Source organism: Antennarius striatus, chromosome 20 (assembly GCF_040054535.1).
Source record: "Antennarius striatus isolate MH-2024 chromosome 20, ASM4005453v1, whole genome shotgun sequence".
Lineage (NCBI taxonomy): Eukaryota > Metazoa > Chordata > Actinopteri > Lophiiformes > Antennariidae > Antennarius > Antennarius striatus.
Window position 1 is genome coordinate 6,611,336 of NC_090795.1, and position 27,881 is coordinate 6,639,216.

At 37.7% G+C, this 27,881-nt stretch overlaps 3 protein-coding genes across 8 annotated transcripts in view; 1 reads left to right on the forward strand and 2 right to left on the reverse strand.

The window, feature by feature from the left end:
* Positions 1-1,414: 1,414 nt before the first annotated feature.
* Positions 1,415-14,286, reverse strand: nktr (natural killer cell triggering receptor). 5 transcript variants are annotated; one of them, XM_068343550.1, is made up of 17 exons: positions 14,170-14,286; positions 12,599-12,677; positions 11,721-11,795; positions 10,590-10,697; positions 10,409-10,453; positions 9,394-9,481; positions 8,539-8,568; positions 7,617-7,762; positions 7,157-7,373; positions 6,369-6,536; positions 6,170-6,257; positions 5,551-5,699; positions 2,788-5,466; positions 2,598-2,678; positions 2,410-2,463; positions 2,227-2,328; positions 1,415-2,049 (listed from the first exon to the last, which is right to left on the reverse strand). In XM_068343550.1, exons 2-17 carry the CDS (start codon positions 12,654-12,656, stop codon positions 1,980-1,982), a joined length of 4,158 nt encoding a protein of 1,385 aa, XP_068199651.1. In that variant the 5' UTR covers positions 12,657-12,677; positions 14,170-14,286; the 3' UTR covers positions 1,415-1,979. The 5 variants fall into 5 exon arrangements, with proteins under 5 accessions (XP_068199651.1, XP_068199649.1, XP_068199650.1 ...); XM_068343548.1 differs by having other exon boundaries at positions 6,369-6,539; XM_068343549.1 differs by having other exon boundaries at positions 6,369-6,539; positions 14,165-14,251.
* Positions 14,287-14,350: 64 nt separating this feature from the next.
* On the forward strand, positions 14,351-19,356 carry sec22c (SEC22 homolog C, vesicle trafficking protein). 2 transcript variants are annotated; one of them, XM_068304105.1, is made up of 7 exons: positions 14,351-14,585; positions 15,014-15,225; positions 15,367-15,530; positions 15,680-15,859; positions 15,995-16,113; positions 16,507-16,572; positions 16,674-19,356. In XM_068304105.1, exons 2-7 carry the CDS (start codon positions 15,044-15,046, stop codon positions 16,872-16,874), a joined length of 912 nt encoding a protein of 303 aa, XP_068160206.1. In that variant the 5' UTR covers positions 14,351-14,585; positions 15,014-15,043; the 3' UTR covers positions 16,875-19,356. The 2 variants fall into 2 exon arrangements, with proteins under 2 accessions (XP_068160206.1, XP_068160207.1); XM_068304106.1 differs by having other exon boundaries at positions 15,082-15,225.
* A 5,623-nt stretch (positions 19,357-24,979) lies between these two features.
* Positions 24,980-27,881, reverse strand: part of vipr1b (vasoactive intestinal peptide receptor 1b) — a 31,450-nt gene continuing 28,548 nt past the window's right edge. The window contains exon 13 of the mRNA XM_068343842.1: positions 24,980-27,520. Coding sequence (XP_068199943.1) covers positions 27,332-27,520 — 189 coding nt within the window. The 3' untranslated portion in view covers positions 24,980-27,331. The remainder of the gene's footprint in view (positions 27,521-27,881) is intronic.

Genomic DNA, 27,881 nt, shown 5'->3' on the forward strand with positions numbered 1-27,881 from the left:
CGGGCTCTATGGAGCAGAAGTCAATATGCTCATAACAAGGTGAGGACAAAATTGATTGAATGCCAGAGCTGGACCCATTCATCACTTCACAGACTCAGCCAAGACTAGAATGGCAGAGTGGATAGAGTCACTCAGAAAGGCCGCCAAATCAAAATCCAGACAGAAACAAATCTTTAAACACATTCTTCCTAGAACGTTATTTATTTCAGCTCCAGTATTGAAACAACCACAGACTTCTGAACAATCAAAACGTATTTTACTTGCCTTTATCATGCACACCTGCCTCCACAAACTTCCATGGATATTCATTCAATACTATTTGCTTCATTTGATCAAAAGAAAACTTCCCAGTACTGCAATATTTGGGGATGTTAAAAAGGAAAGGTTTAAATATAGGTATGCATGTCTGTCCAGATCTGTTTTAGTGTTTTATAGGTTCTTTTTTGGGTCACAACAATCCCTTCACTTGGTTTTGAGAAAATCCCACAGTTTTTGCGTAATCCTGTATAAAACCAAATAACCAAACAATAAACAGACAAGAATAAACGCCTACATAACTGAAATAGCAAAGTGCCAGCAAACCCACGCATGTCAACAAGTCAATTAAGTAATTGTGTTGTGATTTGGATTGCACTATCATATAAAATTTATAAGGAAATGATGAACATTTCAGAGAAGGGGAACTCAGAGAGAACTTCTGTGAAAACTTAATCATCAATTTCCACAAAAGTGACAGCAGGTGAATGACTCTTTCTCAGGCAATGAGCTTAAAACGAAGGACAGGAACCAAATATCTCATTCAAAAACCTCAAAGTTCTTGACACTCATTATATATAAAACTAGGAAAACGCTTTTGTTTAATTTGAAGCATTTTCTAAGAGATCTAGCATTTCTTTAGAAATATAAAAAAGTATAAAGATTATCACATGTATAATAACGTTTTGCTCCATCTGATTGATAAATCAGTTTGTTCTAGGCTCTTAAAATGAAGCACATATCTCACAAAAATGTGTATTAAATGTTTTATCCGTATATACTGAATATAATTTACAATACTTTGTCTATGTTAAGTTTTTCTAACTTGTAAAATGATTGTGATGCAATATTGTACATTCAGATTTGATTTGTAATGAGGGCCTTCTGTTAAACCCTGAATGCATTCATCACTGCGACTCTGCTTAAAAATTGGAGAAGCAAGCAATGCAGCAATTCATCAATATACAGTATATATAAGAATTGAATTCTTAACAAATAGTGAAATCCAACTCTTAATGTGTTTACACATCATCCAGCATCTTTGAATTTCCTGTGAATTAATTTTAAAAGTGGATGTGGAAAAAAAAAAGTTGAATCCTTTGAGGACACAAACTGACATCTCCATGATTTAAATGGGGGAAAAAAACAAGAGATAATGTAGATGCAGTGTTATTTAATAAGTGTGAACATTCATAATTGTTTGAGTAAAATCAAAAGTAAAAAACAAGTTAAAAAAGACATGAAACAAATGTAAATTACAATAGAGCTTAAAACCACTACCAGGCTGTGCTTTTTTTATTGACAAATATTGCCAATTCTGGAACATAAAAAAAAGACAAACTGATCAACTCTTTACAGAAACCAGAGCTAAGGGGATTACAGTATTTACAGCTGTACATTTCAGTGTTAAAAAAAAACAGATGTAGAAGAATAAACAAATATACAGTAATATGAAATATATACAGCTCCTAATATTAATTACATAGGTTATTTTAAACTGATAGCTAGAGCCAATGTTGACAAGACTCAGCCCAGTTCTCCCAGTTGTAACTTTCCTTTATTTGGACTCATTGAGTCAGCTTATGTAGGATAGATGTAACAACACAGTATCAAACTACCAAGATAAAGAGATTATCAAGTTGCTCTGATCTGAGATCTTAGCAGTAGCTGCTATTCTGCACCGTCTTGAGGCCGTGGATTTGTCTCTGAGCAGACTCCAGAGCTTAGCTGTAGCGGCTGCTGCGACTGTGACTCCTGTGCCGGGAAGAGCTGCGACTGGAGGAGCGGTACGACCTGCAGAGGGCAGAAATTAGAAAGAAATGTTTCATGTTTCAAGCATGAAGTTGTTCCACACTCAGAGTCTGAGTTGTTGGCATGTCGTAAACCACAAGGGAGGGAAAGACACAAGGTTACAACAATTCAAATGAGGTGTGTCTTTATGTCGATGACTGTCAGGGAAGAGCACCTCACCGAGATCTGCGGTCTGAGCTCCTGTAGCTGTGACTTCGGCAGCGACTTCGTCTCCTGCTCACGCTACGACTCCTACTGGAATAACTCCTGTAAGACTCTGACCTGAACAGTTAAAAGAAAACATTATTTTATCAAAAACAATTACATGTTGTTTTAAACAGATCAACCTGTCTATATGCAGACCTGGATCTCCGGCGGTATGAGCGACTTCTGGAATGACTCCTGCTGTATGTTCGACTGAGGAAGAAAAAAACATGGAGGTTTGAAGAATTAGTAATTATATTCTTGGAAAACTGCATTGATAACATGAATGGAGCCTCTTGTTAGTTACATTATCCATCAGATAACTGAACTGGCCTGTCAGGGCGTACCTGTGAGTCCTGTAACTTCGATATGCACTGCTACGGGAGCGAGACCTTCTTCCATGCCTCCTCCGACTCCTGCTGCGGCTCCTACGAAAAGGTTGCGTGGATTCAACAATAGGAATTATGATACCGGCCAGAACAAGCCCAGAGTCCTTTGAAAGGTTTGATCATGAGCTGAGTGAGCTTCCTGTCTCACCTAGACGAGAAGCTGGAGCTGCGGGATCTGCTCCTGGACCTGCTGTACGAGCGGGACCAGTGGCTGGAATGGGAGCGAGACTTCCTTGTCACCGACCTGGACTGCTTCGGAGAGCGTGAGCGGGAGGTTGTCCTGGTCTTTCCCTCAGAGGGAGACCTTTCCTCACTGGAGCTCTCTTGATTCCTCGGCCTCTGGTTGAGACGTGCGGTCTTACGGACCTCATCAAACAAGGATCCCGGTCGGACCCGACTTTTGCTCTTAATCTCCATTCTTACTCCCTGCATGTTAGGGGTCTGGTTCTCTTGAAGTGTGTTGGGTTTTGTGATGGTGGGTGGTGCGTTCACATTCTGTAGCGCTGACATTCCTTTCAAAGGCTTCCATTTAAAATTAACTGCAGTACCAGGTTTGCCAGAGGTGTCTTCATCCTGCTTTTCACGAGAGGCTGATGAAGACGTACCAGAGGGCTCTGCTTTGACATGAGGCAGAGCTTTATCTTTACCTGCCATATCTAGAGACTGTGAGGTGGATTTTAGAGGTAATTTAGGGGCATTACTATAAGACTCCTCTAGAACTGGAGGTTCTACAATTTCCACATCATGCTCAGGGGTACAAATGTCCATATCATCTAATGAATCAAGTTCTTTGAAACTGGCTAAATTAGCACCATTCCTGCTGGATGACTGAAGATGAGGTTCAGCGTGTTTTGCTCTCTGTTGTCCCTTATCTTCTTCTCTCTTGGGATTGTTTAAAGACGCTAACTGTTGATTCTTTGCCATCGTACCGTCCATGCTAGGCCTCTCTTTGACAACTTTACTGGGACTATGCTTCTCTCGTTTTGATTCATCCTCTTCCTCCTCCTCTCCAAACTCTAAGGGTGGCTGCCAGTGAAATGTCTCTTTAAGCTTCTGATGTTTTCTCTTAGATCTCTTCCCTTTGTCCTTGCTGTGATGGGAACCGCTTTTGTTCTCACTTCGTCTCTTTCGTTTATGCTTACGCTTGGCCTTCTTCTTGCTCTTGTGCTTCTCAGGCTCAGTTGCTTTCTCAGGACTTTCGTCTGACTCGGTCGAAGCAGCGGTAACAGCAGCGATCTTGTAAGCCAGAGCCGCCACGGTCTGAGATGACTTTCTTGATGTCTCACACTCAGATTCTGAACTGGCCTCTCCTTCCTCTTTTTCAGATATGGCCAACGGCCTGGCTGTTAAATTTTCAGAGTCACTTTCTGAATTCCATCCAGTGTTAGCAGATAAATTCTGGTCATGACCTTCACCAGACTGAACCATTTTTTTATGCTTTTTTGACAGGCTGGCAGAATTGCTTTGGCTCACTTTATCGCTGTCACTATCCCATTCAGTCCTGCTATTAAAGCTCTCCACTGGCATCGACCTGTATGGTTTCATCTCTTGATCTGTGCTTTTCTCTTTTGTTTTTTCCAAAGAGCTACTTCTCTTTGAAACACTGACATCAGGACTAAACTCAGGGCTTGCCCTGATCTCTGACCCAGTGTGAGCATCTTGACTACTGGTATGTGAAACGTACTTGTCTTCAGTTTTTATCCTCCGCAGAGAGCTGTAATTCTTCAATTCCTTGTCTGGTGAATTCTTTTTAATTATTTTTTTAGGTGAGTTTTCAGAGTCTGACCTGCTGTAGGAAGAAGACCTGCTGTTATACTGATGAGGAGACCTGGACCTGGACTTGCTATAACTTCTACTCCTCGAGCGACTGTATGAACGGCTGTAGGACTTGCTTCTGGAGGATCTGCTGTGTGAACACCTAGTAGGTTTGTGCGCTTTGTCACTTTCAGAGTCACCTGGCAGACACTTGGTTGAAACTGTAGTCTGAGGTTTTTCTGTATTGCTATCAGCCGGTTGCCTGGGGGAGGAAATGTTAGCTGCTACTTTTGCTTTAATTTCTTGAATATGAACATAGGAGGGCTTCCAGGGCTTTTGACCAGGTTTCCATCGTGATGGTGGAGGACTATCGCTCAACGGGATGACAGGGACACTTTCAGGAACTGGGATTGTATGAAGTCGGGGGACAGAACTGACTCTGCTGTCTGGAAGCTTTTCAGACACATGGATCAGCGCTTCTGGTTTGTTCTTACTAGATTTCCTCTTTCTTGAAGATCTGGATGAACTCTTCTTTCTAGAAGATGACCTAGATCTGTACCTGGATCTTGATCTGGACCTGGATCTAGAACGGGATCGAGAATAGGACCGAGATCTAGATCTTGACAAAGATCGACTTCTAGACCTAGAAAGGCTTCTGGATCTTGAATAAGACCTGGATCTCCCTCTAGATCTGGACTGACTGGATGTGTAAGATCTAGAGTAGGATCTTGATTCTCTTGGAGAAAATGGAGAACGCCGTCTCCTTAAAGTTGATGAATGATGATTCGAAGAGGATCGGGATGAAGACCGGATCCTTTTGGACTTTTTTTCTGAAGACACTGAACTTGCACCCTCTGACAGGTGAGGCTCTTGAGGTTTGTCCTTAGAGCTCTTCTTCTTACTATGTTTACGTTTTTTGGCCTTCTTCTTGTGTTTGGCCTTCTTCCTTTCCTTCCTCTGTTGCCGGTGCTGGCTGGATCTCTCAGAGCTGTGGTCTGAGGTGTGTTCTGCAGACCACGACCAAACAGAGTTGCTTCTGTCATCCCATCTGCTTGAGGAATGGTCATTCAATCTGTTAAGTCAAAGGATGAATGAGGTAACGAAAAAAATAACTACGGGGATACATAAATTTCACAAACCAAATATGAAGGCATACTTGTCCCCTTTGCTCCATCTCTCTATACTCGGTGGTTGATAAACTTTGGTTCTCTTCATCTCTTCTTTCCAATGTGGTGGAGTTTCACTGCTTCCGCATTCTTCCACAGAGGTAGATCGTGATTTGGACCTTGTAGGGGTGTGATATCTCTACAAAAATATTAAAAACAGTGACATTTAAATTAATGTGAAAACAATTACTCAAAACTCATTAACCACTAAGCTACAGAGATCAAGAAGTCTCTGCTTAAAGAATGTTTGCCTTCAGTGACTTCATAATATTCAAAATATATACAGTACACACAATACACAGATCCGAGCTATGAGTATAATCTTGGCGTACAGCAATATCATTTTTTTTTATCTTGTTCCCCTCTGGCAGCCGCTCTGAGTTATCTTTTAATCTCGTCCTGATCCGAGGTTGGGAACCACTGCATTACAGTAATCACATCCGTAATCTGCCAGCAGAATTCTGATTGAGTTCTAATACAAATTATATTTTCAGCCAATACTGTGCTGTTCAATTAGACCTGTCGATCAGTGAAAATTATAAGCAGACTACCACATTTAACTCATAATCTCCATGTCAGACAAATCTGATCCACTGGCAGCAAACACACCATTGTTCCTCTGCCCCTGATCTTGCGTCCAGACTTGGAGACTGCAGGTTTCGGGTCAGTTGAAACATATGTTCCTTCTTTTTCAACTCTGAAAATAGTATAAGTAAACCCATACTGTAATCACTTATGACAGACTATGAGTAAATTAAAATGTAGTTCAAAAGACATCATGTAAAAATTATTGTAATTTTAAACTGACATCTCCGTTTTAGCTTCCTCAGAAGGCATGTCCCGTCGTAGCAGAAAGCGGTTCTCTGGCACTGGTGGGATTTCCTCTGGTCGGACGACAGGCTTTTCTCTTTTTCCACTCTGCTCTCTCTCTCCTTCCACTTCACCGTCTCCCTCCAGCGTCTCTCTTTCCACAGGACTGCTTTGACAACAAAACAAAACAATTTTTTTTAAATGGAAAGAGCCAATCTGTCTTGATGCAACATGACAGTATAACACCAGGACTTTGTTTACATACAAGTAGGGATGGACTTCGACTTTCAAAAACTAACTCGTGTGATGAAAATGTTTACCTGCACCTGGCAGTAAAACAGAGATACCACCAGAAGGTGGTGTTAATACAGCTAAAGGTTGTTTGCAACATCGAATCACAAAAGAGAAGGAATTTACTATTATCACCAGAGGGACAGTAGAAACACACTACAGCCAGCAAACCTTCAGTCAAAGGAGAGCAAAGTACCAGCAGAAGGTCATCCACAGCTCAACAGTCATTGGCTGGCTTTGTTGGCACAAGCATTAAATGTGATGTGACACATGCAGAACATTTGATAGCCAAATATTGAAAGTGACTAACAACCACTGTTTTGTGCGTGAAATGCCCATCCCTCCATTTGTGATACATGACTAACCGTGTCATGTGTCACTCATGTCAGGATGTGATCATGATTAATTTCCCTGAAGGAACATCCTTAAGGGATTAATACAGTTCCACTCTACTCTACTCTACTCTCTACTCTATGATAAAGGTTTAAAATATACCTTTGCTTGGAGGTCATAGCATTCTTCTTCTTTTTGGATTGCCTCCGTTTCTTCTTGGACCGTTTACTCTTTACATGTCTCTTGTGTGTGTGATGTTTGCGCTTTTCATCTGATTCATTACCAGACTCGACAGAAGTAGACAACTGAGAGGACGACTCATGGGAACTGAAGGATGAGTCAGCAGAATGGGAGGATCGCTTCCTTTTGCCTTCAAGTACTGACATAAAAAAAGTTTGCAACACCTTAAGTACACATTTTGAAAACCTTCATTTAAACTGTCAGGCCACATGACCTTAACAAATTACAACAGAGCAAAGTACCAAATGGGGGGAAAAATCCCCGAGAATGGAAAAAAACAAAAACAATTCATATGAATGTCTAAAAACTAGTTACGATCAACAGATAATATCTATTCATGTTTGTTATAACGAACAAGCACGAGAGGTGTGAAACATCTTACCATCATTAGCGGACTTGGTGATAAGTTGCCCACAGTCCATCACTCTCACATCAGCGTAGGGTCTGCTGGCTGAATCAGTCTTCAGCCCCTCGATCTTCTTAATGACTTCAAATCCAGATATGACGACACCAAAGACGACGTGGACTCTATGGGGAGGTAGGAAAGATCAATGTTTTTACAAACACACACTGGATACTGAAAAAAAAAGTTATACTGAATAAATTCTGGGCCAGTTTTAGTTCTTCTTCAAAAGAACTACCGGTTACAAAAAAAACTACTGGTTACATTCTTACTAGATTCAGCAACTCATATTCTGTAGTCAGACTGAGCATTGTTTCAATTAATAGTCTCCCTTTCTTTGTAAAAGTAGATTAATAAAATTATTTTCCCAACGATTTCTACCCCTATATGGCTTCAACTGTTTTCTCTCTCTGATATAAACAATGAGTACACGACTCCAGCTGACAATGTTTAGTGTCGTCTGGACGGGGGCCGCCGACTCTCTGTGTAAAGTATTTGGTAGTAAAACAATGAAATCTAATCACCCCACATCCACATGGTCATGATGAAAGATTAGCAGTTGTTTGGACTGTTAAGATCTTCACAACTATTCGCAACAAAGATGTTTAATGAGAAGCAGTAAATGGTTTCCATAGGACCAGTTCTGTGCTCTTCAGGTTTAACCACCAGCTTCAGGCACTTTTGCGGCTGAAAGTACTTTGTAGCATCTTCAAATGAATAAGCATGATGATTAGTAACTTGCTGCTGCTGCATGTCTGATATTGATCAAAAGGCGAAAAAATAAAAGTCTGCCTTACAAGTGTATTCTAAAGGCAGCCTCTGGCAACTCGGCAATCTGACAACAAAACTGAAAGAAAATTTTAATGATGTCTGTAAGTGTCAAGAAGACATTTGGTTTTACCCATCAAGATGCGGGGCCATCTTGGTTGTGCTATTTGTGGAGAATCCAGCAAAGAAGTCGGGAAAGGTCGAACAACAATGGTGATAGGGGTCATGAAGAAAGGAGAAAAATAAGGAAAAGATTCAAAATTAACAGGCAACTTTAAGAGGCTTTGGTGTCACTGTACCATTGGAAAAATCTCAAAAAGGCTTCAGAATTTGAAAGACAACCAAAAATGTTTAACATTAGATTGCATATCCATATAGAAAACTCTTAATTATTGCTGTTGAATTGAAAACAGCCATGAAACACACACCGACAGTATGTGTAATTAATCTGTATCATAAAAAGGACAGATTAATATTCCCTCTGTTTAAATTTATGGAAGACATTTCTAACTAATGCTGATAACCTGTTTTTAGTGATAAGAAACTTGCCAATTATTGTCAAACCCTTGTGCATATTGTTCAAACATGTTCAAAATGAAAGTGCGGACTGTAGAATAAATGCAAATACAAACTACTGAGTGATAAAAACAGTCAGGAGAAGAGAGAAACACAGCCTTGGAGACACATTACCTTGGAAGAGCAGGATGCTAGAGTTTCTGTAAATTTTACACAAAAAATGGCAAGAGAAAAATGTAACACATTTGTAGGTAAAAAGAATGAATCCATGTTTCCTGCACTATGAAATGTAGCTGAACACTAAGAGGGATTTTTGAAGTTCACACTCAACGACAATTTATACTCTACTGTTTCTAAGACGAGAAAGTCACAGAAAGGAAAAACATTACAAAGTAAATATAAGCACCCTGTCAGTTAAATGCAGTAGTTATTATGAGTTCTGAGTCATTTTACTTTTTTAAATGTCACTAACATGAAAAACTGCGAGCCGTTGGTGTCCTTCCCACGATTGGCCATCGACAACAGGAAGGCTTTGTCGTGTTTGAGAGTGAAGTTCTCATCTGTTGGGAGGAGAGAAGGGGAGACGGGGGTCTCAGACCACGTTCTCTGACATGCAACAACGGAAATATTCTGGGAAGGACATGACAAAAAGAAGAAATATTTTCATCCCTCAGACCTAATCGTTGTCTTACTGACCAATCCCGCCGTACAGGAAGTGTTTCTCAATTATTTCCTTTTCTTAAGTGCCACAACTATTGATTTGTACAATCACAGATGATTAGAAATATCAAGCTATTCCTAAAGATAATTTGGCAAACTCAAGAAATTAGATATTTCCCAATGTATTTACTCTACATACAAAATATCCACACTGTAAGACTCCACTGTGATACGCTGAGTCTTTCTATAGAGTAGAGAAGTCTGCAGCCTGCATCTCTCTACATGTCATAGAAGCCCTGTGGCTATAAATACCACACATGTACCATGAAAGTAATTTGAGACGCTCAAGTCTTTTTCGGGGAGGGACAGGGGGTGGCAAGGTGTGAATAGAATATCCTTTAACATCCCTTCGATGCACATGTGAACCAGCGCCATTGCAAACATTTGCACTGGTTTAACTGAAAGGAAGGTGGTGGGAACAATGTTGACATGGTGTTACTGAGCTGTGTACATCTCTTACCTTATCATTTTGCAAAAGACCACTCTATAAATAAAAGAATATGTTGAAAATTTTAGGCAGGAAGATTGTAGCTTTCATATAGAGAATGCCTACTCTCCATGCTGACTTGACAAAGCCCACTACTGTTACTAAATAGAAGACAGCATTATACAATGGAAAGTGAAGGTCAGCAGAGTCATACATAGGAGATTTCACAAATAAATACACATGCAACACTATTTCGCTCATTGTTTATTATCCATGCAAAGTAGATAAGTAATCGGCAAAATATTTATAGGTTAATTATAAGAGCAGATACTTCCATTACCTTCAAAGTAGCCACCGTATATGGACTCTCCTCCTCTTCCATTTCCTGCAGGAAATAACAGTAAACCATAAAGCTAAAAGCAAGCAGAAAACGAAAAACAAAAAACCCACTACGGCGTTTTGGACGGGATGACTAACTTAACACATCAATTTCTTTAAACATATCCTTTAAAAATCATTACCTTCAGTGAAGTCACCTCCCTGGACCATAAAGTTCTTTACAACTCTGTGAAATGTAGAGCCTTTGTAGCACAGCTCTTTCCCTGTGATTTTGCCAGTTCCCTTTTCACCTGAAATAAGCTGCATGTTAACTTCAGCTTTAAAACATAAAACACCAAATATTCAGTAGACATGCTGCTGTGTGAGGAGGGCTTCTCCTAGGAAATGCTGAACTTTGTATCTATTCTAAACAGGAAAGTAAAAACAAATGGGAAAAAAAGGGGCTTCAATAAACTAGCAGCTATGTGCTCAGGCCTCCTGTTATTAATACTCCCATGGAGTGTTCCTTGCAGGGGACAGAACACTGGCCAAAAGCCATTACACCCCAGATTTCCCTTCCACTAGGGCCAAAGGAGATGTGTGGCCAGGGATTTAATTCAATTTGGTAATGTGTTTCAGAGGGCTCTTTGAATACAGGGGGTCGACTGTTCAAAAGGGGAGCTTAGGTTGCAAATCTTCTAGAATTTTGCTTCACTGGTTCCAGCATTATTCTAAGGGGTTGGATTAAAATGAGGTGAGGTGATTCTTTCCAAAAAGAACACAACAGCCACTTTTAAGATGCCACAGCACACTGGAAGGCTCAGTGGTGTATATTACTGTGTGAGTCGGTATCTCTACGTCCAGGAAAAGGAAAAGTCTAACAGTCTCCCATGTCTGGTCTTCCCAGCATTGCATTCCGATTGGCCAAGTGGGGTGAAAAACAAGAAGGAGGATCGATCCACAGTCTGTTTACAGATTCATGGCTATCTGTACACAGACCACCACCACTATGGAACTCCATGTTCTACACACTGGGATGAAATATCAGGGGAGACAGGCCAGGTCCCCTTGAATTCATTCATCACTGGTTTACACAAGAACCACAGCTCCTTTCCCCCAACATAATAAATAACCGATGCTGTGTTGTGGTTTCATTATTTAACATCTCATTTTCACATTGAAATAATAGAAGAAATCAAAGTTATGGTTATTAAATGTTGAGTATAATTCCAAAACGAATAACTATTCTATGTGCAAAAATAATTACTGTAATTATATAATTATACCTTGCAGTACATCACAAGATCAATTCACATAGAAAGAACATGGCTCACCAGTGCACAGAGAGAGAAAGTTTTTGCATGTCTTGGGACAAATGTCTGAAAAAAGTTGAAAGACTATGCGCCCAACTGTTGGAGATAAAAAACAAGAGAAAAAGATTATCTCACTTCACCTTGTAGAAAAGATGGATATACTGTACATGACAATTATTTGTACAACAATGCTTCAAGATGGTACACTGGGACACATTTTGTATTTATCAAAACTTAAAACTGCAGTTCAGATATTGCATTTTTCCAAATTACAGTTACTATAAAAAGGTAACAATAGGGGAAGGAATTAATTGGCTACATATAAGGATATAATTAAGAGTTACAAGCCACCCAAATGTTACGACTCTGCACATTTTTAATTAGTTTCCAACAATGTGAAGAAACCTGTGGTAAAAATCAGACAGAAGAGAATTTTTCCCACAGCTAGAAGCCAATCTGAAACCAGCATACTACAGTAAAGGGAATTGTTTTGTCCCACCTAGTTCAAATATGAGGTAACTAAATCAATTCGTTATCTTCCCAGTAATTTCAATAGTTTAAATATCCTACTTGAAAAGTGCATAATGCTAATAGCGTCAGCATAGAATCTAATTCAAAGCATACGTTAACCGTTTATTAAAAAAATAAAACAGGCTTTCCACATTCATCCTATAGGCTGACAGCCAAAATAATATCCACCAGCAACTCCATCCCTACAAAAAAAAATCCAATACACAAAGTTTAACTTTAAACACACATTATATTTAGATCCATCATATCTGTCCCAGCCTCACGCCCTAAGACAAGCTGGGATAGGCTCCAGCTCCCCGTGACCTGCGTAAGCGGGTTGAGAAAATGAATGAATGAATGAAAGTCTGTCACACGTCAGTTTTTCTTACCTGGCTCCCGGTTGAGCTCAACATCAAAGTAACACTGAGGGCGGTCTTTCAACCCCATACTGATCAAAGTCCAGATGACCTAAAATGTTGAAAGAGTTAAAAAAAAAGAAAAGAAGAAGAATAAAGCAGTACAAAAGTATGGAAAATGACTTCTGTTAAAAAGCACCAATTGCCTCGTTCTGACACACACTTCGGCGACTGTTGGAAAACAACATTGTGCGATCGAAAGGCAGAGGACGAAATAAAAAGAAAGGGGAGGAGAGAGGCTGGAGGGAGGGGAGTGTGAGAGGAGTCTACAGGGAAATGAAAAGGTTATGCAAATCCAAGCAGAGCACCCAACAGCTTCGTCCTCTGCACACCTGAAACACTAACACCATCCTCTTGGCTATCAGCTTCAGACACTGAAATATCCATTCATTTTCTAGGTGTGTCTTAGGCATGTGGTTCTGAACATTTTGATTACTGTAGTTGAACCAAAACCATTATTATCGTATTTGTCATTAAAGGGTTATTAGGGGTTTGTCAGACTTTTGGGCAACAATGCTGGCATGCAATTACATTTTCATTGCGTTTAATTCTGCACCTGACAAGCAAGGCATTGTGCATTCTTGTTATGAAATGCAGTACGAACAACACAGATGCTCTTGCTATGAATCTTATTTTGACACAGTGACTCTAAGATGACATCTACAAGGAAGAATGAAAATGAGATGCGAATCTGACAATCTTTGCAGATTATTTCATATAGGTGGCAAATAAGTAGTTTACACTGTCCAAAAAATACTAAATAAATACTAATTAGAGTCTCTGAAGTGAGAATTGTGAGCACAGATTATCAATAACTTTCGTGCGACAATTTCCGATCAATTTAATATATTTTTTTTCAGCAAACCATTCATTACTAATATGCAACCTTTAACTTGATGATGAGCGTCAACTAATGGGTCGTTTGCAAATCTGTTGAAGAAACTGAAATAGCCGGAAGTTACAAGAGTTTAATATCCTAAATGGTCAATGTTAAAATGAATAAGTCCGACAATAAGCCAAAAACTAAAATACACGATTGAACTGCTGATTAGGTCACAATAGATTTATTATACATAGACAAATATCGACATTTAAACAACCATCGAAATTAAAATAAGTTGTGGAGTTGTCACTTCGATCTGAAATTTTGAGTCAAAGTAAGCTCACGATCCGAAATGCAAACATTCGTGTACTAGCCACGGAGCTAACAGCTGCTGAACGTGGAGACGTCTGCGCTAGCAACACACTTGATGAGCACATAAACTAGATGAATGGTTTAGCGAAATTACTTTCTGTTAGACACCGAAAACAACTTCTACCCATGTCTAGACACAGAACCGCAACATTAATTTGGGTTAGCTACATTTGGTAAATACAGCTAAATCAGTGCGAATGCTTGCCATTGCAAAATTGTTGTGCTAACCCTACCTGTAATGCTAAGGGGGAAGCTGGCTGAATTAGATTCATTTAAGACTTTTAGCCACAAATATGATTCACATTGAGCCTTAGTTAACCAAAGACGCGTATAATATAACATACCTCACCTCTGTGCAAGTAGGTAGCCAAGGAGACTAGCTCGTCATTTACGACCGTCTATTAGCATGTGTCGCTAACTTTTTTTTAGCGAATACTGGATTGTGCGCTACAGAAAAGCAAAGACGCCTATAGGTTTGTCCCTCCTGACTTTCCGTAGAGGACTTTTGTTTTGTTGTGGGAGGAAGCAGATTCCAAGTTAGCACTTTGCAAGATTGTGCGTGGCGTGTGGGGTATTTGTTATGGAAATTCCTTCGCATATGTAACAACATATTATTTAGCTTGTGATAGAAAATACTTGTATGCCGTTAAACGTCCAACGCATATATTACGATCGTGCTGATACTCTAATTATTTGTCATGACGTTGTAATCAGCTAGCCCCAGAAAAGCAAAATAAGGTGCAGCATGAAATCTCAGAATATCAGGTAAGGGGTACCTTAGCACCATAGAGCTATAAATAACAAACTTGCCCATCGCTGTTAATTAAGAGGCACTTTACAGCAATAAGAAAACTTTGAAAATGTATTGAGTTAATATAACCTCACATCTCAGTAATTTTGTGCACCTGCTGTTTCTGTGGTTACTACAAAATCAAATCTTGTTAAATATGTACGTCAAAGGTGTAATGTTCACATTATCACCCAACTTATATGTTAAGTATTTACAATTACAATTACATTTTCTATTCCAAATATGATAATTTATTTGAAAAACAGTAGCCAGGTTACAGGTCCTGTCGTGTTTCTCTGTCTGTTAAAGTGCTTTGAAATGTCTGCTGATGTGATTAAGCGCTATACAAATAAAGGTTGATTGACTGATAATTGATTGATAATCTTCCTCTTTCCCAATGTAGGCAGTGCATTCTTCATGGACCCAGAGGATCATGTCTCTGATCCTGTTTGCTTTTGTGGTCCGGGTCAGGGATGGGCTCCCCCTGTCAGCATCAACAGACTTCGAACACAGCCGAGAGCTTCAGGAGAGGAAGCAGCAGCTCAGGGCCATCAGCAAGGCGTTGGCCCTTTTCCCTGTCAGAGGGACGATCAAGGGCCAGGAACTCAACATATAGTAAGGAATTTAGGAACCAAAGCAGACTGTGTCACCTGTGTGTTGCAAAAACTCCAATGCCCGTTTAATCACAGATCATTCGTGTGATGCTGTGTCACGCTGTTTGTTTACTAAACACCTGTTCTTCTCTCACCTGTTTAGCTTTGTCTCATCAGAAGGTGTATCCTACATGACCGTGTGCCACTGCAGCCTCCCTGTTGCTAAGGCCTTCTGCTTCTTAGAAGATCTGCGCTGGGAGTTCACAGCATGCTTCAATAGCACTGTTATTGCCTTGACAAACAGACCATATCCATTTTTGGAATTCGGTGAGTAAGAGTTTGGAACATGTCTATATCCATATATGCATACACGTATTTATTCGGTATTTTGCTTTGAATGTAAACAACAAAAGTTCTCGTGGTCAGGTACTTCAAACCAAAAATAAATACAATGGTATCTTGCCGCCAATTGACAGACAAGACTATTCAGAAGCTGAAACAACAGTACAACCAGAGTGGTGGTCCAACCTTGGAGGTGACATTGGCAGAAGTCCAGGAGGATCTGAGGATCAATCCACCGCAAACAATTCAATTAAAGGAAGTGGATCTTGCCAATGGCATAGGAAATGGGCACGTGGAGCAAGGTCTTGACTCTGGTGAGACTTTTGACCTTTCAAAGTTTAGTACATACAATGCAGTTCCCCTGTAATTATTTAAATGTGAGGTAGAATTGAGATAAAGTTGTCAAAGTTTGTCTGCCTTTTATTATTTGCACTACTGTATTTCTGCAGGTCACAATGTAAGACTTGAACCAGTGTCAGCGCCAGGCATCCTCTCACTTGTCCTAAATATCATGTGTGCATCTTTGAACATTATTCGTGGTATTCACATCATAGAGTACACATTCCAGGTATGTGCCAGTGCTAGAAATGTTTTGATGTACCGAAGCAAGATTTCAGTTCGCTGATGCACTGTAACCAAAAAAAGGATTTTACTATCTATAAAATTTTTAATACTCAATCTATTGTTTATGGAGCATATTGTGCACCATGGTGCTCTGACTCTCACAGAGCCATTTGTCATATGGAATTTAGTTAGTGTATAAGCTAACATGTATTTTAGATGTGAGATTTGAGCTGTGTGATTTGCTGTGAGATCAAAAGTAAAATGAATGTGCAAAGCTGCAAAGTCATCATTTGTGTGAGAATTAGTCACAATCTGAAATGTATGTGGTAAATAATAAAATATTTGAGCTTTCACCTGAATGATACATCCTTGATTTGTTTTTTTTTCCTTTATGCAGGATGGTTATGAAGGTATATCGAATGTTGTGGCATTTCTTCTGGCATTTGTCTGCTGTGTGCTTCAGGTAAAATCAGTGCCATTTTGAACACTAAAACCCTAAATTTACTCATGTTAACTTGTGTCTAAGACTCTTTTTTCCTGTGAATGACCTCTCCTGTACTACAGTGTCACCTTTATCTGTTCCATTCATCATTGAAGAAACACAAGTCTTTCGCTCTGCTGAGTGTCGTCGTCCTATGCAACCTCTACCTGCTTGGCCTGAGAAATGTGTGGCAGCTGATCTTCCACATCTCAGTTGCCTCCCTCTCCACCTTCCTCATCTTCACCCGCAAAATCAAAGACAGAGCCAACGACTGTGGGGTCTGAGGGGACTGGACAGTTTGTTACTGCACCTCTCAGTGTGAAAGTGAGCCACTCTGAGGTAACGGCCAGATCCATGTGAGGTATGAAGAAATTTTGTGTCATTGTGGAAAATTATAGACAATATTTTCTTCAATACAATACGTATTTGCACTTTGTCAATGTGTAATAGATGCTAACAGAAAGCTGAAGTGAGGTCTGTTTTATAAACCAAATGTTGATCAATCTCAGTCAGGGCTGTCTGATTCTAAAATGAAATGAGTTTTTTTTTTCCCAGTTAAAGATGCTAACCAAAGATTTTCCACATAAAAAATTTTCACAGCCTAAATTGTTGCAGCGGGTCATGCTCCATCTCCAGTCATTTTGCTATCATTCTCCACAGTATTATTTCTGTTGCCATTACTATTGATTAAATGTGTAGTTTATAATGAATGTAGGAGACTTTTGATTTATGTGCATTTATCAAATAGGCTCACTGAGCTGATTAGTAGACAGTTGCATTGCCTGTCCTGCACTCTAAGCAGCACAGTACATAAATTATTTAATTTATATTCAGTTAAGATTAATATTGAAGTAAAGAGGCCAATGTAGCACTTTGGTTGTTGATTATTTTCTCATTAGACTAGATTGAAAAGCTAATGCAGGAGTGTAAAACTAAAGCTTATTTCCAGGCTATTTAATGTGGGATTTTTTGTGTTAACTTAAAGATACACTGATGGGTGCTCAGCTAGTTAGTGCAAAAGCCGGGGATCTGATGATTAGGATGTGACTATGCATCTCATTTTTTAAACAATATTTTCATTTTCAATACAAATTGTTGACAAAGGTGAATCATATCTCGTGATCTGTTCGAACACATTTTATAAATTTTAATTGTGGGTAGTCTAGTTTTATCAACGCACGGGTAAGAATACGGAAGCACTGCTATTTCTGGGTAAAACTGTTTTTAAATATGTTGAGAAAAATCTTTCGAGTGCACTATCATTTTTAAATGTTTTTTTTAGTTTAGGGTATCACAGTTTGTGAATGTGTTTTGTATCAGGTTCAGTTGAAAGGCTATTTAATTTTTCTATTTTATTAGATTTTTGTTTCATTATATGTTATTTGATAAGATAGATAGATAGATAGATAGATAGATAGATAGATAGATACTTTATTAGTGTTTCACTTATCCACTCATGTCTGAGGTTCTTACATTGTTATAAATTTAGATATCATGGTTGTAAATTGTATTTTAAATAGAGCTCCTGTGTCAATGGATTAGCAACATAAATTGAAGCATCTTGTGTCCGATTGTCAGATTTGTTTTTTGGACAAATGACACAATTTGAAAATGGGACTTTGTAGTAAGCTTCTTTTGACAATTTTCTTTGACATTTTAGACTAAATGATTGGTGGGTTGATTGAAAATAATCTGCAAATTAAATACTAATAAAAAAAATATGGTGAGTTGCAGCTCACCGTATAGTTTCTATTGACAACATATCATGATAACATCAAATAACAATAGATGAAGAATACTTTACACCTTCTTGTAATTAAATTTGTAACATTTTGTATAAATTGTAGACATTCCATTTGTAAGGCAGGAAGTTAAGTGATCAGTTCACCAGTTTTATCAAACAAGTGGCGTTGTGTGCTTCCCATTACTCCCTTTAATAAAGAGAATTTTTACAGATGACAAAAATGTTACATCTCCTTTGACAATCAAAATGTTCCTCACCGCAATGTGCAAATATTTTTGAAAGTATCTGTTCTGGTTTACAGTCTACAAAGTAAGCAAGATGAAATGCAGATATTTCCACTGAAGCATTAAACGTGATGAAGCAGTGGAATATCAGGTCGAGCTTCTAATTATTAAGGTTGTTCTCAAGGAGGTCATGTCATCTAGATATGTTGGTAAATTTTACAGAATCAGTGTGATGGCAGTCTAATTCATGATATGACACAGAAATAAAAACTTCTATACTGCTGCTAGTATTTTCAGTAAACTAGTGATGTGATAGTATTTTTGATACAAAGGAGATTTTGCTGACTCACCACTTTCACTGCAAATGACATGTTTCTGACTAAATGAGTATAAATATCAGAAATGTCACCAAAAAAGTTCTAAAAAACGTTTTACCAGATCACTTGGAGTATATTTTAAGGTTTATAATGACAATGAAGGAATTGTATTGGTTCTAAAAGTTTTGGAAATGAAATTGAAAAACATCCTTTTTTATATATTTTTACATCTGAAACAAAGTCAAATATAAATACATGTAAAGGTTTGAAAAGAAATCTTTCAGGTTCAACAGGATCTTCAAGTTTTTCAACGTAAAGCATCAGAATGTTGTTATTCATATCTAATTACACTCACATAGGGTTGTTTGCAGGTGTGAATGCAACAGGTTTGTAATATTAGAAAGCAATGTGATAATATTCTTAAATGTATTCTCGAGTGCACTATTGTTTTTCTGCCACTGGTAAAGCTGACAATTCATTAATAAACATGTTTTGTTTTTGTTTTTTTGCATTTGTGGATTTTTGATTTGTGTGTCCCAGAGATCAGCATTATCTCAGCAGGGACATTCTATTAATTTGATGTGGCTCACTCTCACTTTTTATATTAGATTAGATTAGGTATTAGATTAGATAAGAATAAAATTTAATGCCATTTCAGAGCACAGTACAATAAATACATGACATTAAATAAAGTACAATAAAAAGAAGTTTGACACCTAACCAACTTGTAATTTATACTACAAGTCTTTCATGTTTTTTATTTAAATATTAACAAGAAGTAAAGCAGTAGTGAAAAAAAACAAACCATGAATAAATATTTTAAATTAAGTTGCCTACAAATGAATGATGCATCTTCCCAATATCACACCAGATGGCGCTCTTTCATAAAATACCAGTATTTATTTCTCTGCTCCCGTTTGCTTTCTATTACAGTACTTCAATTTATCAATGAAAAAATCTAGAACCAGCAAGGTGTAGTTGTTTACATAGAGACATAATTTATTGATATTTTACTACATCTTATATGTAATACAGTACTTATACATACAAATGACAACAGAACAGGCAGAAGTAAACTTTTAGTTATGATGAGGTCATGTTTGATGTGTTCTGTTATGTGATGAAGGGATATGATGGTAGAACTCCATATCAGGTTCTGTTCACAGTGCTGATAATTTTTTTTCTCATTTTTTAATGACTATCAGAAAATTAAAATTAAGTTCTATACGTTTGTCTTTTCCTTTCATGTGAACTTTTACTGTTAGTTAAGTTATACTATTAGCTGTAGTCCTCTTAAACTTCATGGAGCCCAGTGATAAGAATGTTATTAGAAAGCCCTGCTTTAGCCCCTTCTTACATACATACAAGAATGCACTGAGATATACTGTGGTGTTTTATCTTGACCTTTAACCAAACCCTTGTGGATTTACTGCAGTTTCTGATAACTTGTCAAGTAACCTTAAAGAGACAGTCATAAACCCTCCCATAAACATGTGTCACTGTCTATGTTTATTTTTGCCCCAAGCTGACAAGCATCCTGTCAAGCGGAAAGCGTGTTAGCCTATTACTAAAGAACGTATTTTGAGGTTGCCATGTGAAACAAATGCATCTTTTTCCTCAGAGTGTGAATATTTGCATCATTTCTTGAGCCTCATTTTCTTCATCTGGACCAAAAGCTTCTTTCCATATGATTGTCTACATGATGCTGGCCTCATCAAGAAGATCTCAGACCCAGTACCACCGAGTCAGACTCTCATTCTGCCCCAGTAGACGCTACATATTACATGAATGTATGGTCTCACTCTTAATGTGTCACATTAACACACTTCCTCCGGTCTATTACCCTCACAGGCTGCTCATACTGTACGATTGTGTCTCTGCTGGGATCATTGCACATTCCACAGTCATATTTTTGAATGTTCATACAAAAACAATCCCTTTCTTTTTCAAAGCATGATGTACTGTATACATATGAAAATAGTCTTTTTATTCCTGCATATTGTTTTGTTTTTGTTTCATATTGATTCATATGCTTAGATTTATCAATATGCACCCAGATATGAAGGCAAATTCCCTGTAGTTGAAACCTTATTTAGCAATATAGAGAATTCACATTTTTTTTCCAAACAATAATCTCCTTCATCCTCATTGGTAAAAGACCTTAAGAGTTGCGATGTGGATAGAAGTACTTGCCATTGCACTCAAGTACATGCAAAAAGAAAAGTATGAAAGAATTTATTTGACACATAAAGTGTCTATTCAAGTTGATTTGTATGGAGCTACATGCTCTAATGTCTGGTCTGAAAATAAAGTGCTGGTCAATGGTTCAGTGTAGTTCTGTGGTTATCTTGAATATGACTGGCAGCAGCAATAGTCCAGCAAAACAGACTTATCAGAAGGTCAATGGCCTCAATATGATGGCAAGTCTGAGGGAGAACTCTCTGAATGTATGGAATTAATCTGAGCCATTGTACGTTTAATCAAGGTGCGTCACTAATCAAGGCTCCCACTCATCTATTTAATCTTCGCCTCAGGTTTGGTACCCTTCCCACACGTGCCAGCCCACACTGTGGAATTATCCATTAATTTCATCATGCATTAATCCTTCCTGGTGCCAAGACAGGACCAGCCTCTCTGTGGAGTTCTCTAGTTCCACAACCATTCAGTCATTATTACAGGGGACGCATGACTGCAAATATATGAGCACAGCTTCCATTCATCATGAGCAGCTTGTCAGTTAGCCTGAACTTTGTGTACCTGATGGGTATTTTTACTTTTAATACATGTATATTTTGGAAATAATAACATGTATCTGTACTAAACCAAGCAAACATGTCAGCAAGAATTTGCCTATCAAGATATGGAGCAATGCTAACATTACTATGGAGTCATGCTTACTATTAACTAGCTGATAGCATCTGAATTTGATTTGTTATTTCCATTGTGTGACCTTCATACAGTGCATGTAAAGACTGTATAACCATACACACCCAATTACAATTTTGCAATCCACAATATTGTGAAAAGATTTAAAGAATACAGGGAAGCCCTGGTCATCAAAAGTACAAACTCTATACCGTATAACAATTTTATTCCATTCTAATCTCTTGTAAGAGTTTAGAATTTTTAATTAGTTACCATTCGTTGTAGTCATAGGAAAAGTTCTCTCCTGGAATGTGGACGGTAAGTTGGTATTAGAAATTAAAAACAAAATAGAAGCTACGATGTCCATGTTAAGGCCCTAAAATAATTTTTTACAACACACATACACACGCACACATACACTAGTTGTTTGACCAACCAGCCAGACCAACACAGATCTGAACTCAAAGCACTAAACAAACGAAGCAGCAAGCTTCAGATACCTCATGGGTTATAATTTACCTGAATCACTTTAAGTCAAAAGTGAGATCAAGCATCCTTTCAGTGAAAAAAAATGATAACCCATTTTCTCATATAGTGTGTATTGCCAGTAACACATCACCTTGAGCAGTGAATGTAAGGACATGTTAGAATTTCTTTCTAAACTGTGGTGTGCATTAATCTTTACTGAGTGTACCTTACAAATCAAAATAAAGAGTGGCACAAAGGAGTAGGGGTACTTTTCTTTGAACGAGGGATTCAAAAACAAAATCTTTTTATGACTGCTTTAATTGGTTGACTTTGTGTTCCTTTGGCAGCGACCTTCTACTTATTGCCAGAGACAAAACGGCAGCAGCATTCATTTTCTCTGTGCTTGTTGCAGTCTAATTCATTTTAGTGTTTTGGCTCTGGTTTTGGTACCCACCAAATAGTAATAGAAATATCTTTAGCTGGTGATTGTGGGTCTTCACAGAAAAACAATGAGTTGAAAAGCAACTGAAGAAGTCCATGGGTCAGAGGGGAGGCTCTTTTACGTTGGATATTACATACATAAATATTTGTATGTGCATTCTTAATGTAACTCTACTTTAATTATAATAAATCTGAGGCTGACAAAATGCAACAGTTCATTAATTTGGTAGCATGACAGCAAACATCTAACCTGGATTTAAAACATTGCTCTGTATTCAATTATGAGGTTCATAAAAACAAAAGGTATGCATAGGTGGGTCCCTGTGGGTGAGTCCAGGGTTATTTTATTCTTTATATTCTCTTCAGAGCAAATAAAGAAGTAAAGGCCAAGTGAAATGCTGTCCTGCTTAACATTGTATGAAAGACAAAGGTGCTGGTGCTCATCTCCTCCCCAGAGAATACGGAATCAATGCAGCGTGTCTGTGTCTGAAAAGTGGCTAAACCTCAGAGATTCATCGGTATGACTCCCGGTCACACATCAGATTGGATTAGATCAAATTTGAGGGACAGCTCCTCTGGTTCACAGAGCAGCTGTAAGTTCAGCAGTGGTGATCAAAGTGGCCTCTCAGTCCTTTGAACGGGGCTCACTTGCCTTTTCAAACTTTGCTTTGTCGCATGAATATTTAAGTGACTTCATGAATATTGAAAGATGCTCAAAGGCAAGACACCTGTCTCCCATTCTAACCTGAAAGTAACTTCATCTATCTTCTCTCTTGTATGCATCCCACTATCTCTATTATAAATTCTGACAAACAGTACCTACTAGACACTATACAAAGATTTATTTTTGTTACTGACACAAAGAGGTATTGTTTTCTGCCACTGATTTGTTTCTCCATTGGCAGAATTACTCCGTAAGATCTGAGCAGATTTTTAATGTTTTGGGTTTTTTTTAATAGGTTATGTCCTAAGGAACAATCCATTTGATTTTGGCAGTGATACCGATTTAGAATTTTGTTGAAGGCCCATTTAAGGGCATTGAAATGATTTTTGCTTCCACCTTCGTGGATAAGCCTAGAATGAAAATTATATGACAGCATCCCCTTAAGATCAACCACATATGATCTGGATCCAAGTATTAATCCACATTTGGTGTTTGTCAGACAACATAAATAATCAAAAGCATCATTTGATGGCAAAAAACGGCATATTAGTATATTTTGTTCAACATATTTGAACAGATCGTCAGGCTTGATGTTTCTGATGTGTTTTTAATGTTGAATGTGCTAACCTTCAATCCTGAAAGTTCCTCTATTTACACTCATTACAGTTCTTATGAATACTTAATGGCCTTATTTCCATTTTATGGCAAGAGCTAATGAAATCTTAGCTGTTGTTCTCAGACTCCAAGCAAGGCAGGATGTGTTCGTGAATCTTTTTTCTTTAAGCCATGCAACGTGTTGCTTTGTTTAACATGAGGTGCATTTTACAACCTAATTGTGAATTGCAAGTCAAATTGTAAAATGCAGTATAAAAAACCTAAAGGAGAAATATTAGTATAAAATATACTTGAGTGAAAATTTTGTAGTCCACTGTTAAAAATTTGTTGTGTAAAGCAAAAAAATATTTAATTCCGAGCAAATGTCTTTAATGTTACAGAAGATCTAGTTAAAATAGCTACTGTACATTCAGATATATAAAATAAAGAATTTGATCTGCAGTTCATGATCAATTGAGTATTAATCATTTTGCTACAATATTTTCTTGGAAGTTTTCTAAAATACAACCACAGCTTACACCGAGTTCTATACTTGTGTTTTTTCTCGGAAGCAGATATGTGAATAAATTTAAGAGAGATAAACATAATCCTATTTTTCGTGTTTTATTTTTGTATGGTGTTTCAATGTTGTTGCAGCTGCCCTGTAACGTATCTGTGTTACAGATTTTACCAAGATGGAGCGTAATTTTTTTTGTGTGTGAACTATCTTCAAGGATACAATGGCTTATAGCATCACATAATGAAATGAAAAAGTCTGGTCAGTTACTGATGCTTGATGCACAATAAACACACGGACACATCTTGAACTTCACAAGAGCAGAATTCCAGCTGAGTCACAGGCTTATAAGATATAAATATTTAAGTAAAAATAGACTGAATGTTATTATTCATTAACAAGGATTAGCATAATTATCTTGAGTGGAGATCTCTGGATGTGAAATGAAAAATGAATGAAATCCAGGCCATGCTCTTGTCTAGTGTTGGAAAGCACTTAAAAATTATTTAACTAGGCCAACATAAATTACATCAGGGAATTACAAGAGTTAGAAAGTCGTACTAATGATGAGATTTTAATTTTGACAAAAGGCAACACAAAAGTATAGAGAAATGTGGTACATTCACTTGAGAAAAAAACATTTCCTAGTATTTTTTTTCTTTTGCATTAACAAGATACTTTTCTAATTAAATCGGGAAAATGGAGGAATGTGTTCGTGCATTGATCAGATCATGAAATTAATTCAGAAAAACAAATGTAATGGAATATATTTAAAATGAAAACTTTTGCATTTCTGATGTGACAAGATAATAATATAAATCAGAAAAATGGGCATTACAGTTTTTAAAATGTATGATCTGTAGCTTAAATATTATTATTATTGCATATATACAATAATAATAATAATAATAATAATAATAATAATAATAATAATAATAATAATAATAATAATAATAAAATGTGAACCTAACCTAATCAAAATAAGTTCATTCATGGTATGTATTGCACCAGTGTTACACGTTGGAACAACAGTAAACAAACAACAACAAAAAACTGAAACTTTAAATACATACAACACAATATCCAGTTAGCAAATAAATAAACTATTTTACAGGTACTCCAAGGCTGAACACTTCCTATAAATGCACATAGTTGTTACAGAATCGATATCACTGTAGTATTTTCACACAGACTAAACCATGCCAAGTTACTAAAACACTAAAAGAAAATATCTACAGTAGCAACACCTGTGAGTAGATTTCTCTTTATGTTCACTACTACTACAGGTACAGTGGCAGATTCACAATAGTTTATTAGACATTACTGACAATACAGGACAAGCACCAGATCTTTAAGGAAATACTCTGATATTTAGGCAAATGTTTGCTTAGAGCTAACTAGGTGATGGTGTCAAGTTCTAAAAGTTTTATAGTGCAAGAAAACGAGTGATTTTTAGTTCTGATTTGAGCTAAAAAGCTTTACAGCATGAAATATATCATGAAGAGTGCAGAAAATGCACTTTTTAAAGGGGAAATATTCAATTGGTTTAAAGCTGCATGTGCCTGAGGTCGGTTGCCAATGAGTTTCATTTATTTAGCTGTTATGCTTAACATTGAGATACAGACTGCTAACTATACAAGCCTGTAAAAGCACTAAATGTGCAATGGGGGCTCATGTGTTGCAATAATGTGGACAAACAACAATTACAGTGATACATTACTGATATTGCAACCACAGTACGGTTTGGCAAGAATCCGTAGCAATTAATTTTCTTTACACTGTATACTTGTCTGTACAATGTTAAATGACTCCTTCTCAGTAAATGTAAACAGTACAAGACAGAATTGCTTAAAGGAATTTTCTCTCCAGAGTTGGGGCACGGCCAAACAGCCAGTGAAGATTTGATTGAAAATGTCGCTTAAAACCAGTGAAACCAGGAACTGCCAGGTTCATTAACCCTATCACAGGCTCAGAAAAAAACAGAAAGAAGATGGCATAGTGGTAAAAGTAAAGGCAAATGGTAGTCAGTCTCTCATGACAGTAATAGTGCAGAGAAGGGCATTTTAAGTCCAAACCCATCACACAGGTCACCCAGTCTGAATGCATTTGGCATTTATGAAAATAAAGTGTGCAGCTGGTTTTCAGCCACGTTTCTTTTCCTGCTGTCCAACACAGTGAGGAAAACAAAATGATGCACAATCTTTTGTTCTTTTACATTCTTTTCTGATTTGTAAAATACGCCTGAAAACACTTTTTCCATCACCAGTCACATTTAGTACTCAAACCCTCCACTCATGATGCATTACAGGAACTCTCCTTCACATGCGAAGGTGCCACACAAACTATGATAATACGCATGATGGGGATTTGTGTGCATCCCCTTTTCCTTTACTGGCTGTGGTTTTGCAACAGCCTCGCTCATTTGAAGCAGCAGGAATCCACTAAGTGATATTCAATCAGTGCATAATTACATCAGATTGCAGGTCTGCTAACGCTGCTCTCATTTAGATCCAATATCTCACCCTATTAATACATGACATTTTACATTGCCTGTTTTCTGCACACACAAGGAACTTAATAACTATTGACCAAATCATCCATGATGCTATGACTCACAGGTTCAGCCATACACGTGCACAGAATCATGAAACACAAAACGTGAATGTTCTCATTCAAATGTGTCTTTGTTAGATAAATCTGTTTGTTTTTTAAGAGGTGTGGAGATTAAACTTTGCCTAGAGGCTGATTGCAGTCTCTCTTTGTTCTCTCATCAATCTCCTTTTCCCACATCACATTCAAGCAACACCTCCTCCATGAATGCATGTGCCAACGAGGGAGTGTCTATTTCTTTTATGCCAGATCTTACAAACACCATGTCTTTTCTTTTGGCATGAACATTTCTTTGAGTCATATGCTGGACAGGTCATCATGACAGCATGAACCCCGGCGTGTTTTTGGGCTGCATCTTGTAAACATGGTGATCTGGGTGCTGAAGTTGTTGCTGCTGCCTATTGACGGATGTTGGTATTTGGTGTCCGAGCTCATGTATCTCTGCAGATGCCACCTACGCCACTTCCTCTTGATCTCCCCTTGGACCTACAATGGATACCAACAACAATTCTTAAATACAGCCCACATTTATGTATAATTACATTTCAATCTATGGTTTGATGGTTCACATAACAGTGATTTAACATGTTATTTGCATTTTAGGGGATAGGATAGGGATATAGTCATAAGTTTTTCCGTTCATTATCTTAGCAACATCTATAGCCCATGCATATTGAATATCACATATATAACAATATGCAGAATATGAGGAAATGTACATATTCAAGATTTAAATGTCACAACTGAAAAACATTCCCTTGTTACACTTAGAGATGAAGTAAATGAGCACCTGCAGTATAAACCATGACAGTCTCAGCTGTATTGTCATCTTAGAGGTATTTATCGA